The following is a 15380-nucleotide window of genomic DNA, read 5'->3' as shown; positions in this document are numbered from 1 at the left end:
GGTGTTTTCCTGCAATGATTTTGTGTAATTCATTGCATGGGGACGGAATTCACTGACTTTTAGGTGTGCTCTGAAACCCAAGTGAAAGTGTGGTGACAGTTGGGGCAGGAACAAACAAAACTGCAGCAAAGCAATGCTTCATAACCTTAATTATATCACTTTAAACTAACAAACAAACAGCAGCAATGGTTAGTTAATCGGGGTTTCTTGAAATCTCGGATTGAGAATCTTAAAAGAATATTGAGGAATTTGATGGTCACTAGGGGCATCATGGTATCACGACAAACAAATATCATGGTTCCTGCGTGCCGTTGGTGCCTAATATAGGCCAGAAATGAGAAAACTTTTCTTTATCATTATCTACGACTGTTCTGAGACTGCAGCCAACAAGTTGAGATGGCCGAGTTGGTCTAAGGCGCCAGATTAAGGTTCTGGTCCGAAAGGGCGTGGGTTCAAATCCCACTCTCAACAATTAATACATTTTTTAATTTTTTGCCCTTTACCCACGACAAATGAGTGAAGTCCAGTTATGAATGTCTGTTCTGAAATGATAGCAAATCCCACTCTCAACAATTAATACATTTTTTAATTTTTTGCCCTTTACCCACGACAAATGAGTGAAGTCCAGTTATGAATGTCTGTTCTGAAATGATAGCAAATAAGTTGAGATGGCCGAGTTGGTTTAAGTCACTAGATTAAGGTTTTGGTTAGAAAGGGCGTGGGTTCAAATTCCACTCTCAACAATATATGAATTAGAATAATTTACTTTATGTATTTTTTGAATCGTGGTTCAAATAGCTGTGTTGACCACAGTTCATGCAATATTGCAATAATGATTTATATCCAAATTCAAAGGAGAAAATTGAACCGTAATCTTTTGCGCCGGATAATATAAAATCGAGTAGGGTTTGACAAATATTCGACCAACCCGTCTGAAAACCTAAAATAATATATATATATATATAATATGTCTAAACGGCATCGTTTTGTTTTTATATATATTAGGGTTCTCCATTTGGACAGTCACGACTTCTCCTCACTTCATCTCACTCGCTGTCTCTCTCACAACTCCAGGTCTCTTGTCTCTCATCATCTCTGAGACTTTGATTTCTCTCTTTCTTTCAGTTCTTTGTAGTCTACTCTCTACTAGACGTTGGTGAGCAGTGGTGCCGCGGTGGAAGCCTCAAGCCAACCAAGTCTTGGACAATTATATGGACGGTTGGAGTGCTTGACCGATTGACTCCGTTAGGTAGCAATTCGTTGGAGCATGAGCGATTGGGCAATCGAACAGTGTGTGACAATTGATTGTAGTATGAGCTTTTGTAAGTAATTATATTGTACGATCGAAGTGCAAACATTAGTATCTTGCATTTAGTTATTCATTCTTCTTTGTATTCTCTTTATTCCAAGATATTTATAAGGTGGGTTAAGAACAAAAAAAATTATCAAATTGATTTTTAAGTAATACTATCCAATATCCATGCACCCCTACAATTTTCCTGTTCACATGATATTTTCTAATTAAATAATTAACTTTCTTCTTTAAGTATAGTAGAGTGACTCAATGATTATAAGTTACACTTAGAGAAATATTAGGAACAAATTTTAGAGGAAAAAAAAATTTATATACGGAATATTTTTTAATAAAAAACTGTTTTTACTAAATCAAATGGAATTCATTTGCATGCCTAAATATGACGAAAATAAAACGAGGTTTCGAGAATGCGGGAGAAGGTCCAAGGTAAGCCCAAGCAAGCCTATGATATGATGTTTGTCTCCTTCAGAGTTAAAGTTTTATCTCCAACGTTCACGATTCCTCTCCAATCTTCCCTCCTTCCCTATAAATTCATACCCCGACCTCCCTCCTTTCTCAGATCAGTCGTCCACCATTGATTCCGGCAAACTCCAAACTCCAAACTCCAAACTCCAAACTCCAAAGCTAGCAAGCAATCCCTACATTTTCATTCCTTTCCACAACTAACTCCCAATTCAATGGCTTCCAGTGCTCTAGCGTGCTCTGCTTCTCCCTTTCTATCAAACGCCTCCGTGTCCAACACTCCCAGAAGGACGCCCGCTCCGTGCTCCGTTTTCTTGCCCTCTTCATGCGGCGGCGTTAGAAGGCCGCTAAAGCTCAGAGCTCAGGCCGCCGCCGCCGCCGGCGACCACAACAAAGACACCTCCGTTGACGTGCACCACGCCAGCACCGGCGGCAACAGCAACCAATCCGCCACCGCCGTTGAGCGTCGACCTAGCCGCATGGCCGCCCTCGATGTCCCTACCTTCGGTAAGTGCATAGAAGCATGTGCTCCATCTCAACTAAAAGCCTAAGTTGGATACATGGGTATATGCTCGGGGTAGGTTCCAAGCAATACGTGCCGTAGTCACTTACGAGTGGCTCGCTGATAGTTGGATACACATTAATAGTTTAGAACTTATATCAAATTGAAGCATGTACTCCATCTCAACTAAAAGCATAGTTGGATACACATTAATGGTTATATGCTAACAAATTATTGTTACAGGGCTTTTGGATCCTCTGTCTCCGATGAGAACAATGCGGCAAATGCTGGACACCATGGATAGGCTATTCGAGGACGCCATGACATTCCCGGGAAGGAGCAGAGGAGCGTCGGGGGAGGTGCGGGCGCCGTGGGACATCCGAGACGAGGAACAAGAGATCAAGATGCGGTTCGACATGCCGGGGCTGTCCAAGGAAGAGGTTAAGGTTTCGGTGGAAGACGATGTTCTTGTCATCAAGGGCGAACACAAGAAGGAAGACGGCGGCAAAGACGACGGCGATGATTCATGGTCGAGGAGTTACAGCGCGTACGACACCCGGCTTCAGCTGCCGGAAAACTGCGAGAAGGATAAGGTGAAGGCGGAGTTGAAGAATGGAGTGCTCTTCATCTCCATCCCAAAGAGGAAGGTTGAGAAGAAGGTCGTTGATGTAGAGATTAAGTAAATTAAAGCTCTTGCTTTTGCAACTAAAAAGTGTGTTTTTTTAGTTTTTCCATCCATGTAGTGTATATATAATTATATATGCCCGCAATATAAATGCATATAACTACAATATGAGTTGGTTTTAAAGTTAACAGCTTGAGCCCTAGTATCCAATTCATCAATATTGATTTAGTAAATACGAAAATTCCTATTAATTCGTAAGATATTTGATCAGATTTTGTTCTCAAAAAAAAAAAAAAAAAAAAAAATTGATAGGATTTTATTTCGGTTCCTTTCTTACTTTACTTGTTAGTTTAAGTTCCTAAGTTCAAGTTAAGCTATAATGGGTTAGAGATTTCTGGACTTAAAGTAAGGATCTTCCATCTTCGTATTTAATGCAATATTTATAAGATGTGTAAAAGGACATATGTCAATTCTTCGGCACTAGTACATTGTATACGTGAATATCATATACAAGACAAGATCAGCGTTTTAGCTGATCCGCACACGTAATTTCATTGGGTCCGCTACCATCGAATTCGGCTAAGAGAATCAGGCTTAAGGCCCTTAAGTACTATAAGTCGGTCCCGACCTAATATTGTTAGGACAGTATAGTTGATAGTGATCTCTACCTGACCAGTGAAATTACACTTGGTCTGAGATTTAGATGGGACAGGCACACAATAAAGTCGTAGATGCTCAGACCTGGGCCCTATCGGGTGAGTGGGCTTGATACCGATCAGGTATACGCTATAAGTACAGTCGAAAATAATCCCTATTAAATATGAATAAGAAACACTATTAGAATTCGCATAGATAGCTCAACTAGTTACAAAAGTAAAATTTGTCATAAAAAAACTAAGAATTGCATCTCACCATTAGAACTTGCACAAACAACTCAACTAATACAGAAACAAATTTTGTCACAAAAAAAAACTAAGAATCAGATAGTAAGAACTCGCACAAACAGCTCAACTAGTTACAAAAGTAAAATTTGTCACAAAAAAATTAAGAACGGGATAGTGGAGCAACCTCTCAAATGAGGTGGCCGGAGGTAACAGTTTTACCAATACTTGTAGTAAAAGCCAACAGGTATCATTGATGTCCAAAAACAGTAAGAATGAAAATGCTAGAAACCAAAAAGGACTTGTATAAGACAAGTATATATAAGCAGTTAAAAGCAGTCTTAAAAAGTGTTAGAAACATGAACTGGCATCAGCACTTGGATGCAGTGCAGTGGCTATGAGAGAGTTTAGCATAATGGCGGCCAACATAAATTACGAGAAGTAAGCCTCATAAGACCATACCATCCGATCCAACAACTCTACAAAGCTCTAATGGAGGAGAGGATAAAAATTCTTCTCAGTTTGGGCCTTACAGACAGACAGACAGACACTAACAACATAGTTGGAAACAAAGTACAATACAAGGTTTCAAGTAACTATGTGCATATAGATTCATAAACACAAGAAGATCGACACAGCTCCATACATAGCAGCGACAACAACGATGGTAGACGATATAGGATCAGTGCATGGCTGGGCGAGGGGCACGAGGTCGAACAGGAGTCTTTGATGGACTTACCCTACAATAATAACACCCAAAACATAAACCTAAATGTCCACAAAAAAACAAAACAGTTTCTTCCCCCCGCAAAGGTCAGATGTAGTACAGTATATATAGTACCTTATAGGAAGTGTTCCCAAGACCGCACCGCTGCAGTTCAAAGCAGCAATAGCACTCTCAGCCTGCGAGAGAAGAAAACAACTTCTGTAAATACAGTGCGATTAATTGCAGACCAATATAGAAGTGATCAAAAGACGGAATGGTGTAAATGAAATATTATTACTCTCAAAAAAGAAACCCTAAAAGCAAACACGTAAATCATCAATTTTCAACTAAAAGAACAACTTTTTTTCCCTTTTTCGGTAAGCTAACAGCACACATTCCCTTTTTTTTTTTTTTTTTTTTTTATCGCGGGTGGGCAAATTAGCTAATATCATTATTGGGAATCATTCAACTCTGCATATTTATCAACAAAAAAGCCATGTAGCTTTTCCGTGATCTTAGACTAGATCCTTAAGAACATAAGCAACTACTTTAGTCGGGGGAATAACTGACCGAAGCTCAAAAAGTAAACCAAAAGTTTCACCGTTCACCCATGATTTCAATCATTCGAAACCAACTAAGTACATAAAATTAAACTAATCAATTGGCGTTAGATAAACAGCAAACTCAACACTTAAACAAATTGACGACCACAAATATGCACGGAAAAAACGTTAAAATGCTGCATGCAAGAAAACGACTAAAAGCTGCGGAAGTGAACAGCTCGTGGTTGTTGCCACTTACCATTACAAACTCAACAAAGGCTATGCGAGTAGAATGATTATGGTCACCTAGCAGCCTCAAGCGAAGAACCTATGGCCAAAGACATTTCATAACCGAATTAGCTATTGAAGTCGGACCAAAACATTCCAATATTTTACACGAACTACAAACCTCTCCACAAATGGTTTCGAAGAAGAGTTTGACATCCAAATGAGTAACCTGTATTTATGTAAAACACAAAAAACATTTAAGATTCATCTAACGGATTCTCATTAACAAAACGAAATAGAATATTTAAGAATCATTAGTTACCTTCTTATCAATGTTCGTGCAGTATATAGTTCTCGCACACATCTCTCTTTCATCTTCAGACTGCATACCACCCAAGAAGCCGTAACCACCATACTTATGAAAGGAGAAGTTCAAAAAGAAACAACCTCAAGTAGCATGGACTCTCGTACCTGTGGCAGAAACGTTGGGTTGACCGGTGCAATAGCGGTTTTCGAGGGAAGCACCCTCACGGGATAGTAGCCGAGCATAGTTCCCGCCAGACTCAAAGCATTCCTCGCTCCTTCTGCACACCAAGTTAGAAGGAACACAATGTAATAACTACAAAGATTCATCATAATACAAGCCAATAACCATGTGGTCTAGTGGCATGAAGTGGCTCTCCCAAATGGAAGGTCATGGGTTTAAGCCCCAGTGGGGGCGGTATTGACTCTTTATGCTCCAGTAGGTTGAGAAAGTAGCTATGAACAGATACTACATTGTAACAAAGTCAGTAAGAAGGATTAGTCGCCCTACCTTCATCAGTAAACTCAACGAATGCAAAACGGAGCACAGAGTTTGGGTCACCACAAACACGGCAATCAACAACCTTCAGCACCAAAAGGCAATTAGAAAGCGAAAATTCCATCAAAAAGATAGTAGCGAAAAAGTGTCCATGTACAAGGATGGCTAATCACCTGGCCACAGTTCAGAAACAGCCCAGCAAGCTGCTCTTCAGTAACCTACATTTACACGAATCCTCAAACATTTTTGGAGAAAACTATAAAGGTACAAACACAGCTTATCAAAAATTCATTCTTTACCTGATGATCAATGTCAGATACATAAACCGTTCTCCTTATAACCTCGTCTCTTTGGGCCATGCTTGTCCGGTTATTCAGCCTTCTCTTCGCATTACTATACCCATTCTTCTTCTACAAATAATATCGAATGCTTAAATTTATCACCATCCACAAATACAAGAACTAGTACTAATCATAACAAAGGAAAATCAAATTCTTGATTGCTACATATTTACCCTTCTAATGAAACTCCCATTGGGGAGGCCCGAGGGAGGCTGCAGGGCTACAAAATTGCTAGCATCATACCCAAAATGCCCTCCTCCACCTGGCGGGAGCAGCACGGGTCTGTGGTTGCCAGCGCTACTGAGAGACGGCGGCACAAACTCCTCCGCCATGGGGTTCAATTTGGACAGCATCTCTTCCAAATCCCTCATTTCTTTCTCCCTCTTAAACCCTTCCTCGCCACCATCGCCGCCCTCGTCAATCTCCCCACCATTCCTCCTCGAATCCACACCGTTCATTCTCTGAGTTCCGTCGCCGCCCTCCTGCTGCATCATCTGGAAATTCTGATCCCTGGGCTCAGTTGACCGCTGATTAGTCTTGGCTGACTGGTGGTGATGATGATGATCAGCAGCAGCAGCGACGCCGCCGTTCTGCACATTCGCGCCGCCGCTGCCATTCGATGAGCCGACGCCGTTAAACGCAGCATTCTCAACCACCGCCATGATTCCTCTCAACCAAGCTTCTGTCAAAGATTTCCCCTACTTTAAAGTATTCCCCCTTTTCCTCCTTTCCCAAAATGAGCTCTGTCGAACAACGAAAAAAAAACACAAATAAATACACAACTCCAATATACACTCGTATATCCTTCTTGATCAAGCTTCAATTTTTACGATTTCTTTCCAAAATTTCAAACCAGAAAATTTTTAAAAAATAAATAAATAAAATCTTTACCTGATACAGAGCTTAAATGGCTTCCATTGATCAGTAAACAGCACCCAGAAACAGACGATCTCCTCCTACCTGAGAAATCCAAAGAACAGCAAAAACAACAGAACAAAACCTTTCCTTTTCTGTAATTGTTGTTTTTCTTTTCTTTTTTTTTTCCTTTTCGTTTTTGTGAATATTTTACTGGGTCTAGAGAGAAGATGAGCAGATGAGAGAGAAAGAAGAGAGAGAAAGGTGGATTCTTCGGATCGTCCGTTTTAGCCACCGTACCTTATCGGGCCTACTTCACTAGCCATATTATATCGCTAGGGACAAAGGTGGCTCTGAAAGAAAAAAAACATTTGCACGCATACGAAACTTTCATGTGAAACATTATTTTTGTTTTTGTTTTTTGGTTTTTTATATTTTTATTCTTTTTTGTATTTCTCTTGAAATCTTGTGTATACAATATCATAAGCAAATTCATGGAATCAACCACGTAGAGAGTTGACGGATAAGAAAAAAAAGAAATAGAATAATTTTTTTGTATTATTATTATTCTTATTATGTATTCCCACTTCATTCACACTAGTATATAACTTTAGCTATGATTTTGTGAATAATTTAATAAATTGTGTCCTTCTTTTATGTATTTTAAGTTATATACTCAATATTATATTCATTGCAAAATATTTGTGTATTATATTCTTGTATAATAATTATATTTTAATGTCAATACATAACATTTAATGATTAAAGGCTTATATATATATATATATATATATATATATATATATATATATATATATATATATATATATATATATATATATATATATATATATATATATGGTCAAGTTTCAGTGCGGTCAAGCCTTAACGTGCAGTCGATGCGGTTGTACCATTAGATATGAAAAAAACGCACCAATAATGTTTAGAAACACACAACAAAAAAATGCATCAATGCATCAAAAAAATGCACTATTAGGTATGTATAAACGCACCATTAAGTGCGGGAAGGTATGGTGCATTTTTTTTTTTTTGGTGTGTAGTGCGTTTCATTGGTGTGTGTTTTCTAACACTATTGATACGTTTTTGCATATGTAATGATGCGGCTGCACTGACCGCACGTTAAGACATGACTACATTTGAGCTGATATATATATATATATATATATATATATATATATATATATATATATATATATTACTTGTGTGTGTGTGTGTATTTTACTACAAAGATACACAAAGAATACTTAAGATTTTTATAGAGTACAAGATGAAAGTCTAGCCTTAAAATTTCTTTTAGTTTTTCTTTGGTCATATTCAGGCTAACTTCTATACTTTGACCAAATTTCTAGAGTAAGAAAAAAATACAAGTAATATATTATGACCAATTAGTCAACAAATTCAGCCTAAATTTCTGCATTGCAAAACTCTAACATTAATTAACGTGTTGATGTATTATGCAACCACTAACAAATTAAAATTTATGAATTTATCTTTTTTTAGTTGATTAGTTTATGAGGTGTGCCCCAAAAAATTACTCTACTGTGATATAAATTACTTAGTTTTTTATAACACATTAATTTTGAGTTTTTCATTTTTAAGATTGAGTTGTTTTATAACTTTTAAAATTATATTCATTGGTCCTTAACATTGGTAAGCAAATAGCAACCATTAATTAATAACTATTATTCCAATCGACAAATAGTATATTTTAATGAGAATATAGTCATTGATGAGGCTATAAGGTAATTGTGTTGACCTGATAACACCGACGATGTAGGCTTACTTCCACTTATCGGTCATAAAGGTAAAAAAAAAAAAAAAAAAAGGTAAATAAACCGGATAATTGTTAGTAAAAAATGTCATATTAGCTGCCATTTAGTCAATCATCACATAAGCAACTACCACATAGAACAATTGACCTAAACACCTAGCTCCGTTGTCCAATGTCAACTTTGTCAAATGATCTTCTAATTGACCGAAACCCAATTACACTACCCATTCACTCATAATACTTTTAGGATTGATAGAGAATATTCCTTGAGCTTGCCTCTCCTACGAACCGTACACATGCTTGGTATCCGGTTGGGTCGACGAGAAGAATCATTCCCGCCCTTTACCGACCAGTTAGCTCGATATTCCTTACCTAAATGCGTCGCCCGAGCTAAACAATAATCGCAGTAGTACTTCATGTCCTGAGATCAACCCCGACCCGTTTAAGTTGAAATGGTCATCCCGAGCAGGGGTACTTGTGGATTTGGACCTAGGCTCCTAACTATAACCCGACCATATCCCTAATTGGGTAGTCAGGAATATCGATACACGTGTCTGGCAGACGTTGTTCACAAGCTAACCGGTTGCATGTGCGACATGTGGCAAGCATGCCGGGTGCCCGGCATGTGTTCCCTTTTCCTCTACTTTAAATGCCACATTAAATGCAAAGAAAGAAACTTTTGACATTTCTACCTACCACACTACAACTCGGAATCGTATGCCCTCACGCCATTACCTTACCCGAGTTCTAAACTTAGATTAATAAGTAAACTACTAAAGATTTATCTATACTAATGATCCGATCTCACGAATGGTACATATATATTCATAGACATAACCATATTTACCACATCAAATATTAACTTACTCTCAACTCTTGTTTCGTCTTTACCCTCACAACATCTTATATACCCACTAAAATATACATATTTATACTCGATATAAAAAATATCAATATTGAATTATCGATCAACATTTATTTACAAAAAAAAAAAGTTAAAAAAAAAAAATAAAGACACGTTATTGTAAGTATATATTTATGGATGGTTAAAGATTATATTTGTACTGGTTTGTCTTGATCGCTTAATGTTTGTCCAGAATCCAGATGTCTACACGGCTCTACACCAACACGCTACCATGTCCCGCCTATTCAATATCCACGTGCTCTATGGTTTTGCAATTTGCATTGTATTCCACATACACGTGTTACATGATTTATCCATATTATATCATTATAAGTTTCTTTAAATATAATACACCATAAATAATTAATAATAATTACAAATCACTCACGATTAATAAAACACTAAACGTATCAATTTTGTCTTTTCTTGTTTTAATAGAGATCTTAGACTTTATGCACCCAAAAAAAAAAAAAAAAAAAAAAAAAGAAGTTTATAGAGACAAAATATATATAATGAAGTAAACTTAAGATGACCTGATGACCCAAAGCTCGTCCTCAAGATCAATATGGTTGGATCATCAAAAGCTTGGGTGTGAAGGATTAGAACCACAGGCTGAGACCGCACCTAAGTATTGCGGAGTCCATAAAGTTATTACAAAACTCTCAATTCACTTAACCGTTATTTATAATATCATTAAGTATAATTAGTATAAGTATTTAACACTTTATTTAAAAGGGGACGGATTCCTTTTCATTATAAATACACGAGGTCACGAGCAATTTATAGAAAGAATTTAACATCACTTTATCGTTCAATATTATTTTATTGTTACCCCTTATTTTGATAAATAATTAATTTGGGTCGTTTAATTATTTCAAACATTTTTATTGATTAATTTTACTCTTATATTTTCAATATTTTAGTCAATGCTATTAAAAACAAATTAAGTAAGAAGTTGTACAATGAATTCTGATTATGAATTTGGACTTAACTTGTTTGAAACTTAAAAGTCTAGTCCATCTATTTGGTATCTGATCTCTTAGAAAATGGGAATTATCCTTTTCCATTTGAAGTGAGAATTAAGTATATATTTCTGCCCATTCTTACATGAAAACGAGATGAAATTCCAAACGCCGTTTGGTACACTGTAATTTGGTTGTAAAAGAATTGAAATTCAATGAATATGGTGAATTGCATTGTTTGATTAGATGGAATTGCAATTCCATCATTTAGTTGAATTGTAATTTATGAGGTACCCCTATGAATTGCAATTCAATGGATGTGAGAAAGGAAAATTAGATGAAACGACACTACCACCCTTGGTTATTATTACTATTATTATTACATGAGAGTATTTTAGTCCTTATACCACTTCTTTCATTCTCAATTCCAGTAATTATATTTCTCCCTACCAAACAACAACGTAATTTGAATTTCTACTTTATTCCACCTTATTCTTTTCCTACCGAATTGCAATCACTTTCCCTCATAATTAAAGTTAAAAGACACACTTGGCCAAGAATGATAATGTTTGAGTGAGTCAAAAATGTTATTTGTTGCCTCAAAAAGGGTTAGTTGAGTATGGTTCTCATATCAGAAGATGACGAGTTTGATTTTTGTTAATACATTTTTGATTGAGCTCATAGCACATGGTCTTTCTAGTGCAGTTTTTGCCAACACTTTTTTAGTCAAGTCAGTCACACAAGATCTTTATAATACAATTTGTATCTCCTAAGTCCTAGTGTCCTACATGATTTGCAGACAATAACACGAGCATAATTTACCCACTACGGATTTCCCTGGTCACCTAAGAAAAAATGTTAATTTGTTCTTATTTTATAACTTTGCTGCTAAAATGTCCCACACAACTATGATATACCAACTGATGAACTGATCAACTCACAAATCTCAAGCTAAACAATGAATATAAATATCAGTTTTGACAATTCCATGTTGTTTGTACCATTAACATAAGGAACTGCTAAAGGATTCCTGGTATGGTAGGTGACAAAATGCAAGGAAACAACAAGAAGCGAGACATTATACTTTCAAAATGTTGAATCTCAACCCTAAAGCTCCTCCACAAGAAGTGACATTATTGAATCATCAATTTTGTTTCTTGAATAGACTCTATTACAAGGTTCAATCTCACAACCTCCCACTTAAGGGAATAACTTGGTGTCATTGGACCACAAGATCCTTGGCCAAAGGTTCTTGTTTTTAATAATGTGTGTTGTGAGTTTGTGGATGTTGCCATTGATGTGTTGCCTAAAAGATGAATCCCACCAGTCCACAACCAAATAACTAATTGCGAACCATCCTTTTTCCATCTCTGCATTGTTGCACCTGTCCACCTTTGGGTATGCACTGACCATCAATCATCTTTTCTCGCCCTCAAAATGCAAAATCCTTCGCCTCGGGATTCTCACACCTTGACCCGACAGGCAAAATCCCTCGATCCGGGACCTCACACCCTGGTCCGATAGGATTATGGAAGAGTATGGAGTTGCATAAATACCCGTGACTGAGAAGTGAAATTAAAACTCCCAAGAAAGAAACACAGCATGCTGCCACCTGCAATGAGGAGCAGCACCTCACTTCTCTTGGTTTCTACACTGCTTTTCTTGATCATTGTGGATGATGTTATCCCAATTCTGGCAAAGGGTGAAACAAAAGTCAGTAATCTAAGCCACCAAACATTGATTGATTTATATATGTAACCATGTGGCTTATGATACTATGTTGTTTGGAAACAGGTGCACATTGTTTACATGGGAAGAAGGCAGAATGATGATGCAGAACTCACAACATCAATCCACCACTGCACGAGACGCTTGCTTCGGTCCTCGGAAAGTATCTATGATATATGGAACTGATCAATCCCCTTTGGTGTAATTTCCATTTTCCACCATAGAATCACCTGCATATGCATGTCCTTCAATTCTGCAGTCAAGAAGCAGCATCAGAGTCCATCATCTACAGTTACAGACAGGCTTCTCAGGTTTTGCAGCAAAGTTGACAAAATCTCAAGCCCAAAAGATTTCAGGTACTAATCTTTTGTGCCTAACGCAAGCTACAAAGGGCTCGGGTTTGGGACAGCTAGGGGTGGCGCCCCCCGGGCTAGGATAGCAATGTACAAAGTGTTTTGGAATTTCGGGGACCTGCCATGTACATATGCAGACATAATCAAAGCCATTGATGAGGCCATTCATGACAGAGTTGATGTTATATCACTATCCATTGGGTCTGATACGCCTCAGTTCTCAGGAGTCGATATTCACAGTGGAATCGCATTTGCAGCATTTCGGGCTGTTGAACATGGAATAACAGTCGTCTGTTCGGGGGGAAACGCGGGCCCGATTCCTCAAACACTCCACCATGGATCTGACAGTGGCAGCTTCCACAACTGATAGGTCATTTCCCACCCTCCTCACATTGGGAAACCAGAAAACCATAGTAGTAAGTTCTTGATTTTTAGCAGAAAACCATGAATTCTATTCTTCCCAGGTTGTTGTATCTGAAAAAGCTAAATTCTGATTCTTTTTCCAGGGAGAATCCATGTTTACAGTGAAGAAAACTGGGTTCCATAGCTAAGAATCCCACTAGAATCATGGATGAATTCACCTCAGACTTTCCAGTCATTAGTGTAAGCTTTGATAATGCGATTCGGGTCCTGAATTATATCAGGTCATCCAAGAACCCACGGGCACAGCTCAGTCCTTCAAGAACTCATGTCAGTAAGCCCATCACAACACGCATTGCATCCTTCTTGTCTCGAGGCCCGAACTCGTTTGCTCCTGCAATACTCAAGGTACTGCCATTACATATCAGGAAAAAAAAAAAAAAAAAAACATGAAGTTACTGTCTTTTTGTTGAGTTTGTCTCATTAGGAATATAGGAGTGAAGCGGTAGACTCATTATACAGGGATTAGATGCCTATAAATATATTGCCTTCTTTACCTTTCTGTCATTATTATTGTTTCTTGTTCTTGTTTATTTTAACAATTTTGATCATAATTTCACCCTGATTCTCTGCAGCCAGATATAGCAGCCCCGGGAACTAATATACTCGCAGCTGTTCCAAATGCAGCCAAAGATCCCGGCCTGGTTTTCGACATGGGAACGCTCGACTACATTCTCTATCTCTGTGCCATGGGCTATAACTCAACCTCCATTAATGACCTTACTCAAACCCCATCACCATGCCCCATCAAAAAACCTTCCCTTCTTGATGTAAATCTCCCTTCTGTGACCATTCCCAGTCTCAGAGACTCAATCACTGTCAGAAGAACTGTCACTAATGTTGGACCTGTGAACTCCAGATATAAACCAATCATGGAGTCTCCCCCAGGAATAACCATCTCAGTAAAGCCTGAAACTTTGGTCTTCAACTCCATGACTAAACGGATATCTTTCACTGTCACCATCACCACAAGCCATAAATACAACACTGATTTCTGTTTTGGGAGCTTAACTTGGAGTGATGGAGTGCATAGAGTCAAAATCCCAATATCTGTTAGAACTGAGTTTCCAGAAATGGTTTTCAGCTAGATCAGAGACAAAACAACGACCAATTCTATGTTGTAGTAGTCAAATGTACTGGCTGTGTGGCTTCCTGATAACATGTTAATGATGTTTAGATCGTTATCAATGAAAAGAAGCTCAATTGGTATCTAAAGTGACAATAATATTTCTGCAGAACTCTTTGGATGCTTGCTGCTTCATTCACATTGTCTTTAATATGTCTTGAATTATGACAAATTATAGCATGATTCTATATTTATCATAGTAATTAACTAAATTATTGATCATAATGCTATTAATTAGTTGAAGTTCTTGGACCCGAACTTGGCACATATAGATCTTTTTTGTTTGAACTGGTTAGCTATATACAATCTAAGTTTTACTTTCTTGTGATCCTTTACCAACTAGGATCACAAGCGGAGGCTTACTCAATGTACATCATCTGATCATTAGATGGTGATGTCATTTTAACTAAAATAATAATGACACAATTTAAATCCCAACCCTGCGGGACTAGTTAGTTATTGTCAAGCTCTATAGTCACGACTCACGACTCCTCTGTAAGATTTTCCCTAATAATATATATTATATATTATATATTATATATTAGGGCCTTAATTAAGTGGTGCAAGTTGACTAGGCTTATTAAGTGGTCGGACTTAATAACTAGTAGTTGTTAGTCAACCAAACTCTGTGCCTAATATAAACCTGGATTGATGGGATACAAAATTATGGATTAGATAGCACATTCAGTTACGGTACTCAGACTGCTCAGTAGATACCAATACACCATCTAGGGTTCTGAGTCAGGTCTGAGGCAAAACATGACTAACGGTCTACCGTTAAAAGGCAACACAACAAGAACATCAACTATGGCTGGAGATCTACATGGCTACGCTTC

At 37.6% G+C, this 15380-nt stretch overlaps 2 protein-coding genes, 1 non-coding gene and 1 pseudogene across 4 annotated transcripts; 3 read left to right on the top strand and 1 right to left on the bottom strand.

Annotated features, from left to right (window-relative positions):
- The first annotated feature begins 390 nt into the window (after nucleotides 1-390).
- TRNAL-AAG lies at nucleotides 391-471 on the top strand. Its single transcript has one exon. It is a non-coding gene; the product is annotated as a tRNA-Leu (tRNA).
- Nucleotides 472-1904: 1433 nt separating this feature from the next.
- Nucleotides 1905-3086, top strand: LOC109194030 (small heat shock protein, chloroplastic). The gene is made up of 2 exons (XM_019344881.1): nucleotides 1905-2284; nucleotides 2523-3086. The coding sequence occupies exons 1-2, from the start codon at nucleotides 1993-1995 to the stop codon at nucleotides 2960-2962; spliced, it is 732 nt and encodes a 243-aa protein (XP_019200426.1). The 5' UTR covers nucleotides 1905-1992; the 3' UTR covers nucleotides 2963-3086.
- Nucleotides 3087-4071: 985 nt separating this feature from the next.
- On the bottom strand, nucleotides 4072-7571 carry LOC109194026 (polyadenylate-binding protein-interacting protein 12-like). Of its 2 annotated transcripts, none has more exons than XM_019344876.1 (11): nucleotides 7296-7571; nucleotides 6578-7147; nucleotides 6363-6473; nucleotides 6237-6281; nucleotides 6055-6148; nucleotides 5733-5896; nucleotides 5584-5643; nucleotides 5443-5490; nucleotides 5293-5361; nucleotides 4627-4688; nucleotides 4072-4525 (listed from the first exon to the last, which is right to left on the bottom strand). In XM_019344876.1, exons 2-11 carry the CDS (start codon nucleotides 7064-7066, stop codon nucleotides 4468-4470), a joined length of 1200 nt encoding a protein of 399 aa, XP_019200421.1. In that variant the 5' UTR covers nucleotides 7067-7147; nucleotides 7296-7571; the 3' UTR covers nucleotides 4072-4467. The 2 variants fall into 2 exon arrangements, with proteins under 2 accessions (XP_019200421.1, XP_019200422.1); XM_019344877.1 differs by having other exon boundaries at nucleotides 5733-5845; nucleotides 6076-6148; nucleotides 7296-7570.
- Nucleotides 7572-12468: 4897 nt separating this feature from the next.
- Nucleotides 12469-14633, top strand: LOC109193870 (annotated as a pseudogene).
- Nucleotides 14634-15380: the final 747 nt, after the last annotated feature.

Source organism: Ipomoea nil, unplaced genomic scaffold (genome assembly GCF_001879475.1).
Source record: "Ipomoea nil cultivar Tokyo-kokei standard unplaced genomic scaffold, Asagao_1.1 scaffold1932, whole genome shotgun sequence".
Taxonomy (NCBI): domain Eukaryota; kingdom Viridiplantae; phylum Streptophyta; class Magnoliopsida; order Solanales; family Convolvulaceae; genus Ipomoea; species Ipomoea nil.
This window is presented reverse-complemented; position numbering and strand designations above follow the sequence as displayed.